The sequence below is a fragment of the Periplaneta americana genome, chromosome 15, assembly GCF_040183065.1.
Source record: "Periplaneta americana isolate PAMFEO1 chromosome 15, P.americana_PAMFEO1_priV1, whole genome shotgun sequence".
NCBI classification, from domain to species: Eukaryota; Metazoa; Arthropoda; class Insecta; order Blattodea; family Blattidae; genus Periplaneta; species Periplaneta americana.
The window spans coordinates 61,356,335-61,379,664 of NC_091131.1; the positions used below are offsets into that span (position 1 = coordinate 61,356,335).

Sequence of the window (23,330 nt, forward strand, 5' to 3'; positions counted from 1 at the left end):
AAACATAAAACACCTAAACTGAATGAACCAAAAGATGATACGCTCACCTACCAATTCAATGTTCAGATCGGATTACTATTCAGTGCTCTGGACTGTGATTAGTAATTTGTTATGGTCCCTTCTAATATTTTTTATAATATCGTCAGTAATTGCTACATCAGAAATGCTGATATGCTTTGTATCCATTTCTTCTGATTCAATACATAATATGCTTAGGATACATTAAAATTTCCAATTTCTATGCGTGCATGCGCATTTTCTAACCTGGTTGAGGTTGATTGGCTAAAGCAGACCATTCCGAGTGGACAGCAAGGAATTTCAGTCTATGAAGTCAAAGAGAATTGAAAAATAGATTTACATATTCCGATTTCTCGTATTGCAGTATAGCAGAAGTTGAAAGGTATCCACTAGGTTTGAGTAAAATTATCATTTCCGATTTTACAGGAATTTGTATTTTTCGGTATGGTGTGGGAATCACAAACAAAAGTCTCGCCCAAAAGTGAATCGCATTTTCAAAAGTTTGGGAACCACCAATCAGTTAAAATGCTTGTATAAGAGAACATATCAGGTGATTTTACAGAACTTGTTAGCTTGAAACTCTCATCAAATGATTGCTTAAATTTGCATTGAGAATATTCACTATGCTTCTTCATACTCATTGCTGAAATTACTGGTTTAATTATTTGGTATTTAATTTACTTTTGTAGGCATTATGATTAACTTTGGTCATTTGCTTGTGAATTATGAATTCTCAAGGAATGGCACAGTCCAGGATAATAGATGCAAGGCGCCAAGGCAGCTGATCTCCAGAGTGGTGACGGCAGAGTGAAGGATGTGGATTACCTAGAATTCGTATTTTTCTTCCTCCCTTTACCCAATTTGTGTCCACCTGAAAACTTACTGGGTAATTTGTTTTTATTTAATAGTTTCCTTTTTATTTTAAATTATTATTAGTCATTATTATTGTCTTGTCATCAACTGCCAACAACATATCAGTATCATTATCATCATCATTATCGTTCATCATCTGTAAAATCATCATTATTATAATTATAATTTTAGACCTATTATTATTATTATTATTATTATTATTATTATTATTATTATTATTATTATTATTATTATATTTTACTATTATTTATTTTGTTAAGAAGATACTTACATGTTAGTTATTTCCATTATGCCATGTTGCAGAATTGGAATGTTTTTATAGGATTTACAAGAATACCTGTTGGAACTCCTATTGCCTTATGTCCCACATCTGTCCAAATTTCACCTATAACAACTATTGAAGTTTTCTTTCCTCTACCATTTAATTATTTATTATCAATAAAAGTGATAAAAATTATTCCTTTTATTAGAATTACTGTAATGAAGTATTTTACGTAACAAAAATGTTCAATGAAAGAAAAATAAGTTAAAATAATCCATAAAAACAAAAGTACTTGTTCCTTATTTCTAATTTATAGTGTTTGATAAATGCTCTCTTAACATATGTTGTTAAATACAGAGGCAGCCAGTCCTTAGGGGCTACCAGGGCCGTGCCCCACCAATATTTCGTCCTCCATAAATTTCTTTTTCGTATTTAAAATACACAATCTTGTTCAGGACAGTGTATTAGAATCATAATTGTTTCAGTAAATTTCGTCACATTACGCGATGTGTGTCAGTAAAATGTCAAAGATTGTATGACATTAAATATTGTGAGCTTGGGCCCACAATGCAATGTCGCATTTGCTACCAACAGAAATTCACGAAGTGTTATGAAGTTACCGTTATGAGTATATGCTTCGTTTGGCGCTCATCCAAACTGGCCCGCTAGAAGTATGGAAGCAGCTGTAGCATATATTTGTTGTAGTGTGAGTCGCAGTGAGTTAATTCTAGAAAATGCTTGTATGTTTAAAATATTTGGGACAGTAAATATCATAGTCAAAATTTCAATCCAGAAACACAACGAATAGGTCACAAAAAACAGGCATATAAGTCTTACTAGGGAGAATAATTGATTCTTTAGTATTTTGCGGAACTCATGAATTATCACTGAGGAGTCATGACGAAGATCAGGGATAGACAAATCGGAGAAATTTGTTATCTTTACTTGTCAGCCTTGATAATGTATTGGATGAACACTTATTGGAACCAACAATGAAACGGATTTCTGTCTTTAGGGCGAGTTTAACAGCCTTTAAGTGAAGAAGTTCGTGTATGAGCTGGTCGTCCAGTGACGTAAATAACTGCATAGAGTAATTACAGATAATTGAATTTTGAATATAGTGAATAATAAAATGTTGTGAGAAATTTGTTTAATGTGTTCTTAAGTTTAGTGGAGTGATACTTCACACACTATACAAATTGAATTATTTAAACAGTATGTATGAAGTATACATGGAAGATCTGAAGCAGGATATTAATTCTACAGATTTTATTGCTGTGCAGGCTGACGAAACAACAGACACAACCTGTAAAAGCCAGTTTGTTATTATTTTGAAGTACTGGTACATAAAAGGTTGTAAACCTGTGGAAAGATTTATTTTTTTCAAAGAGGTAAACAATCATACAGGTAACGATCTGAGTGAGATTCTAAAACAAAGTAACTTTTCAATTTAGAAAATAAACTCGTAGCTCAAGCATATGATGGTGCTGTTGTAATGAGTGGAAACCAGGATGGGATACAGACTTTGATGCAGAAAACATTTCCTTAAGCGAAATTTGTTCACTGCTATGCTCACCAACTTAATTTAGTTATAAAAGTTGCATGTTCAAAACGCATTAAATCAGTGAAGTTGTTGTTTTTTTCCACCCAAATATTATTGGGTTCATAACAGTGAAACGAGTCTGGTTAAGATTTTTCAGGGGTTTTCCTTCAACTTATTAACTGTGCTGGTTAACTTTCGGTGCCGGACTCCGGGCTCATTTCATTGTCATTACCACCTTTTCATCTCCATCCATCCAGCCTACTTCCATACTCATATGTAATCCTATCATACCGGGCGAACAGAATCCGACCTAATGGGTGTCCTAACCTCAAAACAAGATTCTTCATCATTATCGCCAAAAAAGAAGGCAGAGGTGCAGATGGCCACATGCCAATATGTGCGGCATTAGAAAATAAAATACGAAGCAGATGATGGAACCTGAGCTTATGCTTGCAGGTGTGCTGAAGGACTACCTCCGAGAGTTGCCTGAGCCTCTCTTCACCAAATGTCTGTATCAGATGATGGTCGACGCTCTCAGTGTCTGTCTGCCAGACGATCCAGAAGGGAATGCCAAGCTCATGTTCTCTATACTTGACTGCTTGCCCAAAGTCAACAGGGTGAGTATCAAGAAATGTAGAAGGAAAATGTGCTTTAAGCATTTGCATTCTTGAATTATACATTGCCGAAATAATGGGTATGACACTGGACAATGTGACAATTTCAAGTTGGACGTAAGGTTTGTACAATAGCTATTATTGTAAATAATGGAGTTACCAGAACTTACATCGATCCATGTCTGCAGTGGTTTGTTACACCATGTATCCTCTCCTTTGTGATCAATTTAATGTAGTACATGGTTTCATATAGAAGTGACTTTCAGAGCTTGTGTGCCCTAGATGGTCATATCTGAGGCCTTCGATAAAGATAGAAGCATTAATATTATTTTAAGCTAATTATATAATTGACGAAAATTTAACAGAATATGTACTTAACACGTTGTAAAGTTGCATACTTTCATGTCATTTCTTTATATTTTTCAATATCAAATCTATCAATGACAGAGAAGTAATATAATTTTCAGCCTAATCATGTTCAATTGACAGAATTCCCAATTAAAGATAAACTCTTTTGAATTGTAATGGATCATAAGTAACTTTTTAATCAATTTATATTTAAAAAAATACTTCTGTTGAAGCTTCTGTAATAGAAATTTGATGTATTGTATTTTTTTACAACAGAAACGTTTCCACCAGGCTTTTAAACTGTCAGGGCCCTGCCATCTCAAGAAGGAACAACAATACTGTATAAAGGCCGCCGGTATGGTCTAGGGGTATGAAATGGATTGAAATGGAAGTTACGGGAGAGACACACTATGGCTCAGCACTGCAACCTGTTACGATCTTTTGCATTAACCCTCAAGCTAGGGTCATTCCCAAACCTACACCGGCTGACTACACTAAGGTTCGCTGCGTACCAAGGTTTTGAGCAGGCAACTCCCCTCTTCCTTAGCCAACCCCCTCTTTGCATCATCAGCCGGCGAAAGGGGAATGCTATGGAATGACGAAATGGCGATGGAATGATTTAGATGACTAATGTGGGGGATAATGGATAACCCCGAGTCTAGGGGTAGTAAGTGGGAGGAGGAGGAGGGTATTAATGTTTGAAAAATAATTAGATTTTACTATAAAAGACATACCATATTATACCTTCCCTAACCCTTCCCTCTCAGCTTCGAGATTTCTTTTAGAAGGTTATAGTGTTACTGTCAATTCTGTAGTGTGTAGTTTGTGTCGAACCATTCAACAGTGTGCAATGCATTGTGTATCATCTGGAAAATTTACAAAGATGTTTTTAACAACTTAGTATCGAGTATCGGTTTCAAAATTTTGGTATCAGTATCGAGTATCGACAAAAAGCGGTATCATCCCATACCCACTTTATAGTCGCATGATGAAATGATATGAGATGTTGATTAAATTATTCAATCTACTGTTGGAGCTCGGCATTAATCAATGTGATATTTTTTTTTATTTCATTTAATATATTTTATAGATCTTACATTGGCATTGAAGTTTTAAAATGTGGAACATGACAAGATTTTACAAGATTACAATTTTTTGGCAGATGAAGTGAGTGAGGCCGAGGATTCGGCATAGAGTATCTAACATTTGCCTTATGGTTGATGGAAACTTGGAGAAAAAAGCCAATCAGGTAATCAGCCTAACTGGGGATCTAACCCAAGCCTGAGTGCAGTTGCGGTTCAGCAGGCTAGCGAGTCTGCCGACTACTATTGGTACTTTACAAAAAATATACAGTACATAGCATGCAGACGATTCAGTTTACAAATCTAAACAATTATTCATCAGTTAATACATAACAAGTGAAGAACTGTTGGGAATTGGAGGGCTCAGAAAAAATCCCTGTGTTACCTGGACTAGGGACTTGCCCTTCTCAAGTCATAAATTGGGAGTACACGGAGGATCTAATCCAGGTCCACAGGATTATGATCCAGCGCTCTAGCCACTGGACTGCCGTGGTAACTGATCTTTGTCTCATTACCGCCATGATAAAAATACTGAATTGTTGTGAAACATGTAAAACATATAATTAGATCAAATGTATGTATAATTGTCATAACACTTTTTTTTTTTTTTTGTACTTTCTATCTCTTTGTAAAAAGGGATATAACATTTTCCTTGTGCCTGTTTTTGCTCAGTCATTTAGTTCTACTGCTTTAATAGATATAATTTAATTTGTCTAGGATACAGACGGGAATTAGCTGAATTTGCATTCCAAAAATAATGGCAGTTTATAGAAAGTTGTTATGTTACATAGAAATAACATATACTCACTGTTTATTAATGTAAATTTTAACAACTTTGAGCTTCAACGAACTAAGAAAATAAATTAATATGCATGAATTGTGTTTTTGCAGCATACACTGATCTTCCTGATGGACCATCTGGCATTGGTTGTATCACAGTCTGAGCGAAATAAGATGTCTCCACAGAACCTCGCCATCTGCTTTGGTCCAGTTCTGATGCTGCAGAGTGAGGAAGGAAAAGAGCTAGACTTTGGTCAACCAATCAGTGTGCTCAAATACTTGCTGGAGATATGGCCTACCAAGTCAGGTAATGTGCAATCAGTGCTGAAATAATCAAGTTACGAAGTAGCAGTGAGGAGGTCCAGAGTTTGGTCTCCGAAGTCAGTTATCCTGAGGTTTTTTTACGTGGAATGTTTAAGTGGACACTTATTCAGGGAAACTGTCCATTATTATTTCTATATTACTCTACATTCATCTTGCTCCTTATGCTGATGCAATCTGTAATATTGAATTGAATTTATGTGAGGGGGGCACTATAGCCAAGCACTGCGACCTGTTAAGGTCTATTGCATTAACACTCAAGCTAGACGCATTCGCAAATCCACACCAGCTGACTGCACTAAATTTAAAAGTCATGTTGAATTCAGATAAGTTTTGTGAAATGATATCAATTAATCAGTATTATATTTTCAGTCAAACTTACTTACTTACTTACTTACAAATGGCTTTTAAGGAACCTGAAGGTTCATTGCCGCCCTCACATAACCCCGCCAGCGGTCCCTATCCTGTGCAAGATTAATCCAGTCTCTATCATCATACCCCACCTCCCTCAAATCCATTTTAATATTATCCTCCCATCTACGTCTCGGCCTCCCTAAAGGTCTTTTTCCCTCCGGTCTCCCAACTAACACTCTATATGCATTTCTGGATTCGCCCATACGTGCTACATGCCCTGCCCATCTCAAACGTCTGGATTTAATGTTCCTAATTATGTCAGGTGAAGAATACAATGCGTGCAGTTCTGTGTTGTGTAACTTTCTCCATTCTCCTGTAACTTCATCCCGCTTAGCCCCAAATATTTTCCTAAGCGCCTTATTCTCAAACACCCTGAACCTATGTTCCTCTCTCAGAGTGAGAGTCCAAGTTTCACAACCATACAGAAGAACCGGTAATATAACTGTTTTATAAATTCTAACTTTCAAATTTTTGGACAGCAGACTGGATGACAAAATCTTCTCAACCGAATAACAACAGGCATTTCCCGTATTTATTCTGCGTTTAATTTCCTCCCGAGTATCATTTATATTAATTGTTAATGTTGCTCCAAGATATTTGAATTTTTCTACCTCTTGGAAGGATACATTTTCAATTTTTATATTTCCATTTCGTACAATATTCTGGTCACGAGACACAATCATATACTTTGTCTTTTTGGGATTTACTTCCAAACCGATCGCTCTACTTGCTTCAAGTAAAATTTTCGTGTTTTCCCTAATCGTTTGTGTATTTTCTCCTAACATATTCACGTCATCCACATCGACAAGAAGCTGATGTAACCCGTTCAATTCCAAACCCTGCCTGTTATCCTGAACTTTCCTAATGGCATATTCTAGCGCGAAGTTAAAAAGTAAAGGTGATAGTGCATCTCCCTGCTTTAGCCCGCAGTGAATTGGAAAAGCATCAGATAGAAACTGACCTATACGGACTCTGCTGTATGTTTCACTGATACACATTTTAATTTATCGAACTAGTTTCTTGGGAATACCAAATTCAATAAGAATATCATATAATACTTCCCTCTTAACCGAGTCATATGCCTTTTTGAAATCTATGAATAACTGATGTACTGTACCCTTATACTCCGATTTTTTCTCCATTATCTGTAGAATACAAAAAATCTGATCAATAGTCGATCTATTACGCCCAAAACCACACTGATGATCCCCAATAATTTCATCTACGTACGGTTTCAGTCAAACACTTATCATATTATAAGATGGCAGAAATTAGATTCTGTTACATCAAAGTACAGTTGTTAAATTATCACGAATATTTTCGACTTATTTGTAAGTCATCCTCAGGTGAGTTTCCTGACAAACAATTATTAGAAACATATTAAATAATTGTTTGTCAGGAAACTCACCTGAGGATGACTTACAAATAAGTCGAAAATATTCGTGATCATTTAACAACTGTACTTTGATGTAACAGAATCTAATTTCTGCCATCTTATAATATGATAAGTGTTTGACTGAAAATATAATACTGATTAATTGACATCATGACTACACTAAGGTTCGCTGCATACCTAGGTGTCGAGCAGGCAACCCCCTTCGTTCCTAGGCCAGCCCCCTCCGTGCGTCTCCAGCTGGCAATCGGGGAATGCTATGGAATGAAGACGAAATGGAGAAATGGTGACAGAATGATGTAAATGCCTAATATGGAGAAAAATGGGAGAACCCCGAGAAAAACCCCAACTGCGACTTTGTCTGTCACAAGTGTTACTATGGATTTTTCAATGAAAAATCCCAGACCTGACCGGGACTCGAACCCAAGCCGCCTGCGTGACAGGTCAGAGGTCTGACCACTCAACCACCGCAGGGGTTAACCCATAATATAATATTGCTTCTTAGCAGCAATGGGCTCATGCAACCCACAACATAGCATAAAGGATACAAATAAAATGACTCCTATTAATACAACATGCAAGATCTTCAATTTATTTTATACACAATAACCTACAAATATCCAAACCCATACAATGACACAACACCACCAGCCACTTAAATATTCCACGCAATTATAGGGAATCTTACGGATCCTCTGCCATCTTTTTTGTTTTTCCAGACAAATTTTGACTCTTCTTATGAGATGATCTTGTAGAAGATTTTGAAAAGAATTGCAAGTAGTAGAATGGCTATAAAATTCAGTGAGCTGTAGCAAGAACAAAGGGGATTATTCTAGACAGAGATCTAAAACACACAAAACACTGGATGTTTCATTTAAAAAAAAAAATTAAACTTTTTTTTTGTATACTTTAGTGATGCCAGTCGAATCATGCCAGGTAAGAAACACTTCATGTCCTTGAAAACAGAAGAGATTATGACTAATTTGAAGGAGATGTGTAAACCGGAGTGTTAAGTAAACACACAATACAAAACATTTGATTTTCAAATTTAACTACGGCCAAGAAAATAAGTACTATGTTATTTGGTGAAAGTGATACTTATTTTGTTTGTGTGTGTACTTTTCATTAGATGTTAAATTAACTATAAATGCAATAAATTGATCTTGAACTTCAGATCGAATATAAATGACTACAATGTATATAATGTGATGTACAACATTTCTCTTTTTATTTATTTCACAAAAATTAAGAGGAAATATTTGAACTTAACGAACAACAGTAATACATTCAGCATGGTGCCAACATTAAGAATGCATGCTCTTAGGATGAAGATAAAGAAAAATACAACTTTCATAGTTTTCAGCTCTCACTACAATGAAGTTTAACTGTACTATTATTTATTGTTTGTTATTCGAATGAAATTCTTTTAACAAAACTGTGATATGTGAAGTGTGAGCCCAGATCATCAGGTCGTATTTTCACAGACAGTTCGGGAGGTCTTTTCTCCTTCACTTCACCTGTCGGCAGCCTCTCAGCCATCTCGCCTTCCATCTTTGGCGGTGACCAAGCCTCTCCCACCCTCGGTGTCGGTATCTTCGGCAGTGGGCGGAGTTCCTTGGCAACTAGGTCGTGGGGCACGGGGCTCTCCAGTCTCCCGGGGTCGGAAGTCGGCAGCTGCCTCGCCAGCAGGGGCTCAACAGCAGGTAAGTCCATAAACCCCACATATCATCATTATATTGTACTGTTACATACTTCATCATCATCTCTCTCTTGTATATCAACATCAGTAATGAACAGTGGTGGTTCATGTCTAAAATGACAAGGGGTTCACTACTTTATGATATTACATAGTTTTCCAACAATTTAAACAGTATCTCATTTCTGAAAAATTAAAAAAATACTGCAGTTCTTTAACAGTACATTATGCAACGAGCCTATAATGGTAGTAATTAAGACACGAGTATGTTTATGAAACGAGCGCAAGCAAGTTTCATAATTTTCATACCAGCGTCTTAATTACCATTATAGGCAAGTTTCATGGACTTTTTATGCTCGACCATATTTCTAACTTGAAATTATTCATAAGTATTCATGTTATTCTTATCTGACTGGAGAGCGGAACTGACCTTGTGCAATATCTCGTAAATTGTGAGATGTGTGCAGACGAGAAAGTATTGATTTTTTCCTAGAAACAAATGTCATTGGCCTTGATATAATCTAGAGAGTAAAATAAAGATTAATCTTGATATAACCTTGAAATTGATTTAGACATTGAAAAACGAGATGACAAATTGAATTTATTTGAATATTATTTACAATTAACGCTAATTATTATAGTAACAGAACATAACCTTCTGCGACAGTATTGGATTTCCAGCCTCCGTGACGTTTCGCTAGTTATCTTTCGATTGCATATCCGAGAATAATCGATACTTGCGCTTTCATCTTGCTACAATGGTGTCTTCTGATTGGTGGAACACCTGAACTTTAATGAATAGGTGTACTTTAATGAGGTCCATTAAAGGGCTGCTACCAGGTGTATAATTACTACATTTTGGCATGGTCGAGCATAAAGTATATAATTGCCTTAAAATGAGCCCGATGATGATGATGATGATGATGATGATGATGATGATGATGATGATGATGATGATGATGATGAATTATCTTTGAAAAACATAGCAACTTTTCCTTACGTTATCATTCTGTCTTTCAATATTCTGCCTGAAAGCTGAGCTAAGCTGTTGCCTAATTTCTGTTCTTCCAAGGACTGATAAATCTAGACAAGCATTCTTATGAGCAATAGATTCCTCATGCTTTTTAATTTTCTGTGTCAAATGGCTTAAATCTGACATACCAGTGCATGTCCAGCTTGTATCTTTACCCTTAGCAAATAACAGGCACAGGAAACAAAATAATTTATTTATAGATTCACAATCGCAAATCCAGCTGTTTCTTTAATATTTTTTTTTTTACATTGAAAGCCCTGCAAAATGTTTTACCTCAGCTTGTTTGTGCTTGCTTTAAATCGAGTTGAGATAACAGCCTTCCAAACTTCTTTATTTTACACTTATCTTCCAAGATTAAAGCTTAAAAATTTGTTTGTAAAAGATATTGAACACTATTCATTTTCTTTGGAAACGAACACTGGTCACACTCACAGATAAATATATTAAGACTAAAACACCGAGAAAGACTAAATCGACATTTAAAGGATTGTAAGAAACCATTAATAAATACAACAATCAAGAACACACATACACGTGCTAAAAGCATGATCTCAGCTACAGATTGGAGCTAACTTCTGGTTTGCATCATGAAGTCTTTCGCGTGTTGGCTGTCTCACAATCACATGACTACAGCTGCACTGGTCTAAACACCAGCGCAATCACATGTTTGCCATGTATCATTTCTCGTTACCTCAGGAGGTTCGTAGGTGTAATAAAAATTTTGAAAACATAAGAAGTTAATATTATTAAATTTTAAATTTCAAACTGTCTATTTAAGTTATTCAAAAATATTATTTCATTTTTTTTAAATATGTTTCAGGATTGCAAAATTTTAGACAGAGTTACCGGTACTGACAGTGAGCTTTACCCTTGTCAAAATGTTTAAGTGACCAATATAATATGGATCTGATGGATTCTATCCCTCAACAAATGGTTAGCTTCTGTTCAATTCTGAGAAAGGAAATAAAAATGGCCATAAATGTCAGACAACTGGCTAAAGTCATTATATATCAAAATTCAACTTTGTCTGCCAGCTTACATTTTATTTACCACATTGCCCATGACGAGTGCAATGGCTGAGAGATCATTCTCAAAACTGAAGTTAATTAGGAGTTACCTTAGAAGTACAATGTCACAGGAGCAACTCAATGGACTTCCTATTTTGAGCACTGAAAATGACATGAAATAAGATTGACAGATTTGTCAAAATCTGTATGGTGAATAAACTACTACTACTACTACTACTACTACTACTACTACTACTACTACTACTACTTTTTTATTACTTGGTTATTTAACGATGCAGTATCAACTACTAAGTTATATAGCGTCGATGGGATTGGTGACAGTGAGATGGTATTTGGCAAGATGAGGTCGAGGATTCGCCACAGATTATTTGACATTCACCTTACAGTTGGGGAAAACCTCGGAAAAAACAAAACCAGGTAATCAGCCCAAGCGGGGATCGAATCTGCACCCGAGTACAACTTTGGATCGGCAGGCATACCACCACCACCACATCAAAACTTTTTCCTTGTATTTTTAACTATGTCCTGATTGTACCTATGCAATGTAAAATATTACCATAACTACTAAAACTTACGATTAAGGAAAGCATGCATGGTATAGTCAAAAAACAAGGTACAATAAAAATGTAAGGAAAAAGTTTTTGGTGTTACTGTACTACTATTACTATGCTTATTGCTATTGCTAATACGAAGTTTTACTGTATTTGAACTGGTATGTATGAGCCTGCAAAGAATTGAGGATGGTGGCACTGTGAATTCAATCACTTCACTGTTTCTAAGGGTAAAAAGAAGCTTTTACTAATCTAGATCTTACTCGTAATTCATTAGTGATTCTGCTAATTGTACAATAACGAATAATCACTGAGCCACTGCATTAATGCTCCTGGCAGTTACAGCTCTGAGTGATGTACCATAAAAATGAGACTTCAATACCATCACTCAGAAGAATGGCTGTTTCAATGTTTAACATGCTAGACCTACAGACTACAGTCGTGGACAATATATTTGATTGTAAATGTTGTCATATTATATATTAATTGTTACCATAATTATTCTATTGGAAACTTGGTGCCATCAGTTCAGACATGGACCCTTCTTCAGTGTATTTTGAGGTACGTTTGTCTTAAAATAAACATACTAAGTACTCCAGTTGTATTTGGGTCATTCCATGTCAAGTTACTGATCTCGTATCTAAGAAATTATTTTTTTACAAAAGATCTATTTCTGTATGTTCAAATACGCAACATAGTCCAGGAGACATGGATATACAGCATTTTAAAATAATCTATATGTTACCATAAATAGCACAGTTAATTGATTGATAATTTCGATCGTGGTTTTGTTTCGTATGTTGGTTATAGTGGAATTGGCGAAAGAAGGAAGATGTATCTGTGGAGATAGCTTCTGTTGTAGTTAAAAATGTGAAACATCCAAGAGAAATGTTTTTTTTTTTATTTGAAAATGATTAATTTTCACAGTAAAATCAAACGGTAAAACTCTAAGATAGCATTTGTTTCCTTTTATATCTTTAATTAGCTGTATTTTCAGATATTTGGATAAAATAATAATAAAACAATTGAAATTTTATATTTCAACTATTCTGCCACACACACACACGTTATAAATATTCTGTATCTCCTTGGTCAAACGCAAATGCAAGTTTAAAAAAGGTAATCTTATTATAAAAATCTTACAGATAAAAAAAGTCCTACTCTTTCAGAACTTACCAATTAGCAGAATACTGATTGATCTACATGAATGCGCAATGCCAATGGAAAATGTTGTTACACCTATAACATTCAGTTTTCCTCCTACCCTCTTTTCTTAGACAAAAGATATAGTAACTAGAGTTATATACCATAGCTTTTCCAATTGCCTATAAGATAAGAAATTGACATAATCTTAAATCTTTTAGTCAATGTAACTGAATATCTGTCACACCTATAACAATGGAATGACCCATTTATAATAGAATATGGATTCATTCTTAACTTTGTAGTTTTACTCTATTTATTGTCATTTTTTTCTGACATAATGTCCATGTTTATAATTTCTTTCTATTATTGAATTGCATCCAGATATCATATGATAGTTGTTTTAAGTGGTGAAACTACAATTTATAGACTTGTTGCAAGGTAAAATTCTTAATACCATATTTTAATTTGATTACCCATCTGCGAATTACGTTCTACTTAATGATGTAATATTAATACTGGTATATATGAACAAAACAGATTAAGCTGCATATTATTCATTTATTTACCAAACTTACCACCTGAGTGACCTGCCTAACTTGACAGTATGCCAAACACAATACTGATAAATTAACCACTCGGAAATGTAGTTTGGTGCGTTTTATGACACCTTTATATGTTAACCGAAGAAAATTGAGTTCCAGATATAGCATATGCAAAACTTTTAGCATGGTCGGAAAGGGAGGATCAGTGTTGCATCTGCTATGAAGACGCCAAATTTGTGGATACTTTTTGTCGACACATTGTGATTCCCATAGACAAAAATGGGAAATGACTCCCAGCTGAAATTCTTTCATATTGTAATAAAATGATTTATCCATCTTGAATCTTGATTTAGCCTAAGTTTTTAAAATATCTTTGAACTGGAAATCCGGCAAAAGACGATTTTTGAGCCCAGAAATTGTAAAATGTTGTCGAAGTATTAAATTTACACTTGAAATAAAATGTATTTTATTTCTCTGTATAAGTTTTAAGTGCTTGAGATTCCTTACAGGACCGAGGCCCTTCTGAATTCGGTTTTGCACCTTAGTAGTTCTATACTGGAACGTTTCTGCACCATTTAAGGGGTTAGATACAGCTTACAGCAGTAAAATTTTTGGAAATATTCAACATTTTTTTTCCTCCATTACTGTATCTTGTACAATAGTGAAAATTGGTATGTGTAAAGTACTGTCCTTCTGCTATATGAAAAAAAATATTTTTACAATTTAAAAAAATTATATATATACAGTAGCGTGCAAATTAATCTGAACAACGTAATTACTTATGCAAAAACACTCAAACGGGATAAAAAAAGATCTAAGACATACCTCAGTAATCTATGTGGCCCCTCTTGTTCCTAATAACAGCTCTGAGACGATTTGGCATGGATTCCACTAATTTCCCGCAAATATTCTTCATTTCTTCATCGCGAAACCATACACCAATGAGGGCAGAAATCATTTTCTCCTTTGTAGAACAATCCATTTTTTGCATTCTTCTTTTGCAAATTGACCACAAGTTCTCAATGGGGTTGATGTCGGGTGAGTTGCCTGGCCAGGGGAGTACCTGAATATTCTTCTTGTTGAAGAATTCTGTAGTTTTTCGAGACGTATGGCATGGTGCCAGGTCTTGTTGGAACACACCTCTGCCATCCGGAAATTATTTTTGCAGCTGGGGTACGATTCTGGTTTCCAATAAGTGAATATATTTGTCAGAATTCATCATTCCCTTGATAGGTATTAATGCTCCAGACCCTTCATGTGTAAAACAACCCCAAAACATTACTTTAGGGGGGTATTTGGGTGCTTGTTGGAGATGAGCTGCTGTTACTTTTTTGGATCCTTTCCATACGTAAGAAACACGGTGGCCGTGGACCTCGAAATGAGACTCATCGGAAAAAAGTACATTCTTCCAGTCATTCACTGTCCAGTGTTGATGTAATTTTGCCCACATTAAGCGTTTTTTGCACATAACAGGGGTTAGCAGGTGCTTCTTAATAGGCTTACGAGCCCTTCGTCCAGCTTCCAAAAGCCTACGCCGCACTTTTGTGACGTGAATATTCGCCCCAGTGGTAGCTATTAACTCGCGGGTTAAGTCGACAGCAGTTAGTCTAGGATTTAATTTACTTTTCCTGACAATTAAACGATCATCTGCAGGTGAAGTCTTCCTTTTCCGGCCACAGTTTCCTTTTTTCTGGGGTGTGATGGATCCAATCTCCCTGTATCGTTTTATGATCGAATTAACAGTAGCCAAACCGATGTGACATTCTGCAGCAATTTGCCTCTGTGTCACAGAAGAATGCTCTGCTAATGTTATAATTTTAGACCGTTTTCGTGGAGATGTATCCATTTGTGAAGACGACAGAATGTACACAGGATTGCAGTATTAAGTCTTCAACACAACTGAAATGCTTATAAGTACAAAACGACAGGCAAAATGTCACATATTATAAAAAAAAATAATGACAGACCTTCAACAATGGAATTACACGTACTACAGGTGTCAATTAAAGCAGTATGAGCAGCTGTGAGGCCAACAATGACAGAAAATGTAAAAATATGTCGTGTTCGGATTAATTTGCACGCTACTGTATATATATATATATATATATATATATATATATATATATATATATTTTAATTCAAAATGTTGGCAGTTCACTGTGCAGTGATGAAGCGTTTCCCTCATAACTCATAAACCTGTTAACTTTTTCATGTTCTCTCTCCTTTATTTTATTGCTGAAATTCATGTTTACAATATCATGCTCTTTCAACTACATTCCTTAATAAATAATTTTTTCTTTTATTTTGTGTTAAAAGAAAATACTGATATTTGAGCATTTTTAAAATGAATTTATTTTTTTTATCAGACAATCTATTAAAGGTGGAGAAGTGATCTTGCATCATATTGTAGATATGACATGCATAAATACACACAAAAAATATCATTCACAGAATGTTGGATAGTTTTTGAGTTATGTGGGAAATGTTTCATCACTGCACAGTGAACTGAATTTTGAAAAAAAAAAATGTAAATAATTTTTTTAAATTGTAAAAATATTTTTTTCAAATAGCAGAAGGACAGTGTTTTACACATGCTAATTTTCATTATTGTACTAGATACAGTAATGGAGGAAAAAAATGTAAGCTATACCTAACACCTTAATATTAGTACAAGCAATATATGTATGATTCAGATATTGGTGCATAATCCAGTGAACCATATTACTTACCATTTTGTGCAATGTGTACATCTTGTATTAATTATCATGTCCACCATTATGACTATGTGGATAGCATGCATACTTTTCAAGTAAGCAGTCCGAGATTCGATTCCCAGCATGGGCAATGGAAGAAATGTATCTTCTATTCACGGGACTGGGTGTTTGTCCGTTGTCTTATGATTGTCCTGTGATGTCTCTGAGGGGTCCTATATTATGTCAATTCCATGTGAGATGTCTAGTGTATGATCTAAAAGAATCTCCCTCCCCTACCCACAATGGTGTGTAAGTCGGAAAAGGAGAGTTAAACAGAGTAAGAAATAAGAAGAAAGGAATTAATTATCATCACATCATTTCGTAAATTGAATTGTGTTACAGAACATCTAATGACGTGTTGAAACTTACTAGTCTAGTGTTGAAATGTCAGGTATTGCTTCTATTATTTTTTTATACTGTGGTGCTTGCCACAGGTGGTAGTGGTATCATCTCCCGACTCGCCAACAAGTGAAGAGTCATCACCATCTCCCTCACCAGAAACTGAGGAAGTGAAGAAGCCTCTTGTCAAGTCCACGGCTGCGAGCTCAGTGGGACTGACCCTGCAGCAACGCACGGCCACCTTGAGGAAACCTGTGGGGGGTCCCCCGAAACCCCCACCCTCGACGACTGGCACAGCCAATGGCATGCTGCCAGGAGCAAATGGCCTGCTACCAACAGCAGTGACGAATGGGACGGCCGACGACTTACAACAGCAGATCCAGACCCCCACATCATCCACCACGACAGAGGACTCGAGGAAGGAAGCAACCGCTCGGGAAGCAGATGGGGAAGCGAGCGACGAAGAAAAGGAGGAGGATGGGGAGGATGACGAAGATGATGAAGACCGACGGATGATGGGCATGGATGACGACGTCCAGACCACCAGCAATGACGAAGAGGAGGAGTGAAGGCTCTCGCAATTGTAAGTGCCTCTTGGTCAAAGTATAATTTAATGTCTACTTTTAGAAGAATTTCCATTGATTATTATAGAAATCAGCGTGCCATTATAGTTTCTTCTTTTGATGTGTGTGCGTGCGCGCATGCATGTCTGGTTATTGGCTAACAACACACTTTTTGTGGAGCCATGATTAACTGTGACATCTACGATATTGAGCAATGGTTAGAATTATTTTATATCATTACTATTGTTTTAAGTCCCGCGCCGTGGCGTCGCTGTGTAAGGCATACCGCCTAGGACTCGCGTTATGGAATGCTTGTTGATTCGAATCCTCATGGGGGAAGAAATTTTCTCATGAAAGTTCGGCCAGTGTATGGGACTAGTGCCCACCCAGCATCTTGACGCACTTGGGGAGCTACGATAGGTAGCGAAAATCTGGTTTCACAAACCAGCTGTAACGGCTGGGGGGATCATCGTGCTAACCACACGATACCGCCATTCTGGTTGGATGATCGTCCACCTCTGCTTCGGCATATGGACGTGAGGCCAGCAGCCGGCTGGTCGGTCTTGGCCCTGCAAAGGGCTGTAGCGCCATGGACCTACTTTTACTTTTTTACTATTGTTTTAAATGCCAGAAGAACCATGGTGGTTTAACCAGCAGGAAATGAACAGATTATAGAAGCGCCATACTTAGAATTTTGCTTACAAATAAATCAGTCAGATGTCTCAATATATTTATTTTTACATGTCACAAGCTTGATATAACATAGGATCCCCAATTTTACTTCTTTTCGTCACTCTTTACACAAATGAAGTACATTATACTGTATTCTGCTGATGCCTAACACATTCTAAAAACACCTGAACCCTTTTTTATCTGAAGCTAATACTCTTCTTTTTGGCAAATAAAAGAACAACTTCAGCTTTCTGAGCAACCATAAGCAGAATTTTTTTATTAACATACTTTTTTTCATTTTTTATATTGAGTATAGTGTCATGGAACTGAATGATGTGTAGGAGAATTTCCAGGGACTGCAAAAGTTAAATCATATAACTTGATTATTTATATCATTTATTTTGTATCACCTTTATAAATGTGCAACTATTTGTACATTTTCCATATTTAATTTTCGTCTTTATCTCCAAAATGGGATACAACTTCAGAATATCTAGTGTTTAGTGATGTGTAATTACATTCCTGCATGCTTTGTGTCTGAATCCACATGGACATGCTTGACGTTCTCTTACAGAGCTCAAAAGCACCATTGAACAATCAGCTACAACTTAGACGGCCCTCAAGGACTCGTCTTGAGACAATTCTAGTCAGAGTGAGTTTACAACGCAGTGACAGACTGAAGAGCAAAAACGAGGAATCTTCGATCACCAAGTCAGTGCACAAAATACCTCATCCTATAATTCTTGTTTCCTTAGTTTAACAATTAAATTATGGACGAATAAATGTTTCGTCCGATTTGTAAACGAATGTATAGGGAAAAATAAACCATGTCGTACGTCCGGTAAAACTAAAACAAGACAGTGCACGCCACTGACGTCGCAAGTCTGAAGAGGGAGATGTCTCCCACGTTTAGGAATCTGCTTTTTGTTGTGTGTGTCTGCAGCGTAACAGCTTAAGTGAAAAGTCTGGTCTTTGTTGCTAGTGGAGAGATCTGAAAATTAAAAAAGGTTGTTACCTTTCAACTAACAAGGAAATTCAGCGAGATGGAAGTGCCTTGGGTTGGACAACTCTGGTTGGGATCCGAAGCTCGATACGGAAAAGCAAGATAGGTAATGAACCTGTTGTTAAATGCATGACTTACAGTTGTTGAATAATGTTGTGGGCAATAATGTACGAGACATCGTATGCAGAAAGAAGGCATCGAGTGCAAACCGGCCGGGAGTGACGGTCTGTACCCTGAAGTATTATGTACATACTTTTATAAATTCTAAGAGGCTTTGATTATGTTGATGATGCATTGTGACACTATGTAAATTGTTGTTGAAAAGGAGAAGTGTTGCAGTGAAGCATATCTGTGAAGTGCGGTCTTGTAGGAGTAGGTCGAAATACATTTCACAAGAATTGATTCTAAGCAATAAATAAATACTTCGTTGTGAATAGTGCACAAGGTGGGAATCATGATGCAAGACAGTTATACGACGACGCTTCAAGGTGTAATACAGTTACTGCAGTTTAAGGCTGGTGTGTAAGGCGAGGGAACAAGATGAAGCAACTAGAATTCTGGTCACGCCCACAGAGGAGACACAGGTAGCACAGTAACGAACTGACTGCCATACTAGTATCCACATTATCTTAATGGAATAGTCTTACCATACAAATCTACTTGGCATTGTATGTATTCATAAATTTGTTCTACTCAGTACTGATAATTTAGCCACTATAATATAGGTTTTTCTTACAGTTTCTATTGCCCTAAATAGGCCTGGAAAATAAATATCAGACAAGGAAGAAGGTACGTATTGGTCTGTCAATTGTAATGGGCCTAAATAGTAGATACTCTCCTTCTTGCCTGATGACAAAGTTAGATCCAACCTTATAACGTCGTATTTTTTAGGCATACTAACAAGAAAAATAAAATAATAAATAACTTGAAATGGCAAGCTACCATTGCACACTCCCTTTAAAACTCTCCTATTATGAAGATTTTTTAATGCAGTGACATAATATAATTTGATGTGAAGACATGTGAAATTTCTCGAATTTATTCAGTGTTTAGATTTTATATTTAATTTGAATGTACCACGATGTGTGTGTTAAATCCTGATACAATGGTTTATCTAAGACGCGAACCCTATTAAAAGCGAAACTCAAATTAAAAACAGTGAGTGAATCAACTCAAATTTCACTGCAGTATGTCACATCAGTTCATATTCATTAGTATACAGATAAGGTTTTACGTCTTTTTATAAGTACAGAAATATTACAGCTGATTTTTTCATTACATAAGAAGAGGGTTTGAGCATTTGGGAATGCTGCACAAAACTGTATTACAGTAATTATTGGTTGGTCAGATTACATTTTATTTTGGTGTTAAATTTTTGTCATTTGTAGAAGATATTCACAAAATATTTTGTACATGCTGTTATCCCAAAACGTACTTCTAAAACTCATTTTAGATTGTAGTTTCATAAAACACGTCTGTAAATGTCATGACGCCCATATATTTAGGTATGTGGGTCATGATAAGATGTACAACTTGCGCAGAAAACCGAAGATAACATTTGCTATTATGCTCAATGACTTCTTCAAACTATCATTCCACTATTCATGCCGTCTGTGATTAAATGGCTACTCATGGGCCAATCTTAAAGCTGGTGGAATATGAAGTCGAGATTTTCATCATTAAAATTACATCCATGTACTTGCTCAAAGTGCATTTTTACAGCGATTTTCAACGTTTTCTATTTGATAGAAATTATTATATAGTCTGTAATATGCGTGTTTTCTATGTTTTCTTCCTTTTTTTTCGTAAACCCACTGTTATGGTAGCCAATAAGAAATAAATTGTCTGTGATCGTATTACAGTGTTCTCTTTACCTCTAAACGAGATTATTTACGTTCCTGAAAGACTTGTATATAAAATCTAGGCGATGGATTTGATTTTAGGTATGACTGGAAAAACTATTCGCAATCATTGCTGAATTAGTAAGACACAGTGGATGAAACTAGTATGGGGTCTATTATATGCTTACCTCCTCCGACAGAAATGACATTAACAGCACTGTTATAAGCAAGGAGGAAGCATTTTCTGTAAGTGACAAAAAGTTGTTTCATCTTGTGTTACTTTCACTTTAAAGTTGCTTTGTGTTTGGTGGGAATTTGAAGGGGATAGTGTGTAACTACCTGCTTGTAGCCAGGTTCATACGCAAAATCACTGCCATAATTAAGACATCTTCAATATCGGTCCAGGAAAATAGTAAACAGAAATTAAGAAACAAACTTTGTTACATGCAACTTCCAAACCTAGACCACAGAGTATTGTTGTTTCAGTGGTTCAATGCAGACGACGGGAGAATTGAGAGTTGACTGATTTATCAATTGCAATATGATGCTTTCTGCAAGATAGTTTTTATTGCAGGTATCGCGCATGTTATATTATACATGAATACTTGCATATTACTGCTCACCGATCTGAAATATAAATTGAACAACATTTTATTACAAGAGTGAAGGATGTATAATAATTAATAAGCAGCAAAGACTGATATATATGCCAGTTTGACGAGGGATTAAGTAAAGTGAATTTCCCCCTCTATTCCCCATAATTTCTTCTGAGTTTGGTTAGCAGCAATCTAGTTCATATCCATGATGGAAATATGTTCTTTTTTATTTTTATGCATATCACGCTCGACCATGTTAGCGATCTTGTGTACAAAGAATGTGGCTGAGTTCTTCTATTGATATTAGTAATTATGAGAACCGAGCTTGACCCATTCACCACAGAAGCATAAGGAAATCTTGGTGGTACAGTTTTTCTTTACCCTTGTGCATGTTGACCACTGACGATTATATTGTGACAGATCCAGAAGATTTTCAAAGACACCTAGTGCTTTGTCCAGTGGTACAAATGGTAGGGCAAGTAACTCCTACATCTGTTGCTCCTGAGTAGGTTCTGTCAAATTGAGATATCTGTCTCATAATCCTAACCCAGTTATCTTTCTATATACAGCCTATGTAAAGTGAAACAGACATCCCATGACTGTGCTGTTCGGAAAATTTCTTTGTACCATTCATATATTCAAAGTCCATCATCACTGCCAGTGGTTGAAGCATATGACCTTGTTGCTAGGCTTGTACTTTTAATTGGTCATAAATAAGACACCAAGATTCCTCTGATAATCCATTTTGAATCTTGCGTACACTACTTTTAACATTTGAATATAAGTAATTGATTAACTAGCGGACTTACTCGTGTTAATTATGTAAGTCTGTGTGGCTTACAGCTGTTTCGGTGCTTCATCACACCACCCTCAGAGCCTACTAGATCTCGGCGTCATCTCGAACTTCTCTGCCTGTTGTGTGGGTGCGTTTGATTGTTGAAAAGTGGAGTCAAATAGTGTGTGTGTGTGTACAATACATCTACATACGCCAATCACATAACCAATGCTAACTATACATACAATAACATAAATACGGACATGGAAATCCTACACATACAACCCAAGAACCAAAAACTCAACACACTAGAACAATACGAAATATACAAACACACTAAAACACACCCAGATCAAATTCTCAACACACAGATCAATTTCAGTACACACACTATTCGACTCCACTTTTCAACAATCAAACGCACCCACACAACAGGCAGAGAAGTTTGAGATGACGCCGAGATCTAGTAGGCTCTGAGGATGGTGTGATGAAGCACCGAAACAGCTGTAAGCCACACAGACTTACATAATTAACACGAGTAAGTCCGCTAGTTAATCAATTACTTAAGATTCCTCTGTTTTTTTTTTTTTTTTTAGTCATAAGCACAAAGACCGAAGGAAAACATAATTTTGGACCATACCATGCACAGCGACAGACTACAAAAATTGAAGAGGAACAGTTTTAAAAGTCCCACCAGTAAAAATATACTCCGATGCACACAAATGTTCAATATTTGTAGATGTTGGAAAAAAAAATTACCCTCTTCTCTTCCTCTTAGCCACATTCAAGCATTAGAAAAGTTTCTCAGTGCAGGATTTCATTATAGAGTGGAACTACTGACCAGCCAGTTCAGAAGTCCCAAAACATTGTTCGGTCAGTCAGTGGCCCAAGACATTCACTGGCATTCCCTTCCATGAAAGCAAGGCACTTTTCCCACCTGCAGTCAGTCGTGGGTTTGATTTCATCAGAGTAGGACAGTTATGGGTGAGATTTCATTAAAGTGTACAGTAGTGTTGAGTAATGGTGAGATATTCACTGCACCGTCGTATATTCATCTTGAAGACATTCATCAAGCACAGAAAGGAGACTTTCGAGGACTATGTTCCAAGCCAGCTCCTATTTCAAGTTTTTCTTCTGTAAGCAC

The 23,330-nt window shown here is 36.2% G+C and overlaps 1 protein-coding gene across 1 annotated transcript in view; it reads left to right on the forward strand.

Moving 5' to 3' along the window:
• RhoGAP100F (Rho GTPase activating protein at 100F) overlaps positions 1-22,221 on the forward strand; it is a 283,580-nt gene extending 261,359 nt beyond the window's left edge. Inside the window, exons 17-21 of the mRNA XM_069847371.1 lie at positions 3,153-3,313; positions 5,632-5,827; positions 9,137-9,351; positions 16,832-17,319; positions 18,546-22,221. Coding sequence (XP_069703472.1) covers positions 3,153-3,313; positions 5,632-5,827; positions 9,137-9,351; positions 16,832-17,305 — 1,046 coding nt within the window. The 3' untranslated portion in view covers positions 17,306-17,319; positions 18,546-22,221. The remainder of the gene's footprint in view (positions 1-3,152; positions 3,314-5,631; positions 5,828-9,136; positions 9,352-16,831; positions 17,320-18,545) is intronic.
• The last annotated feature ends 1,109 nt before the right edge of the window (positions 22,222-23,330 follow it).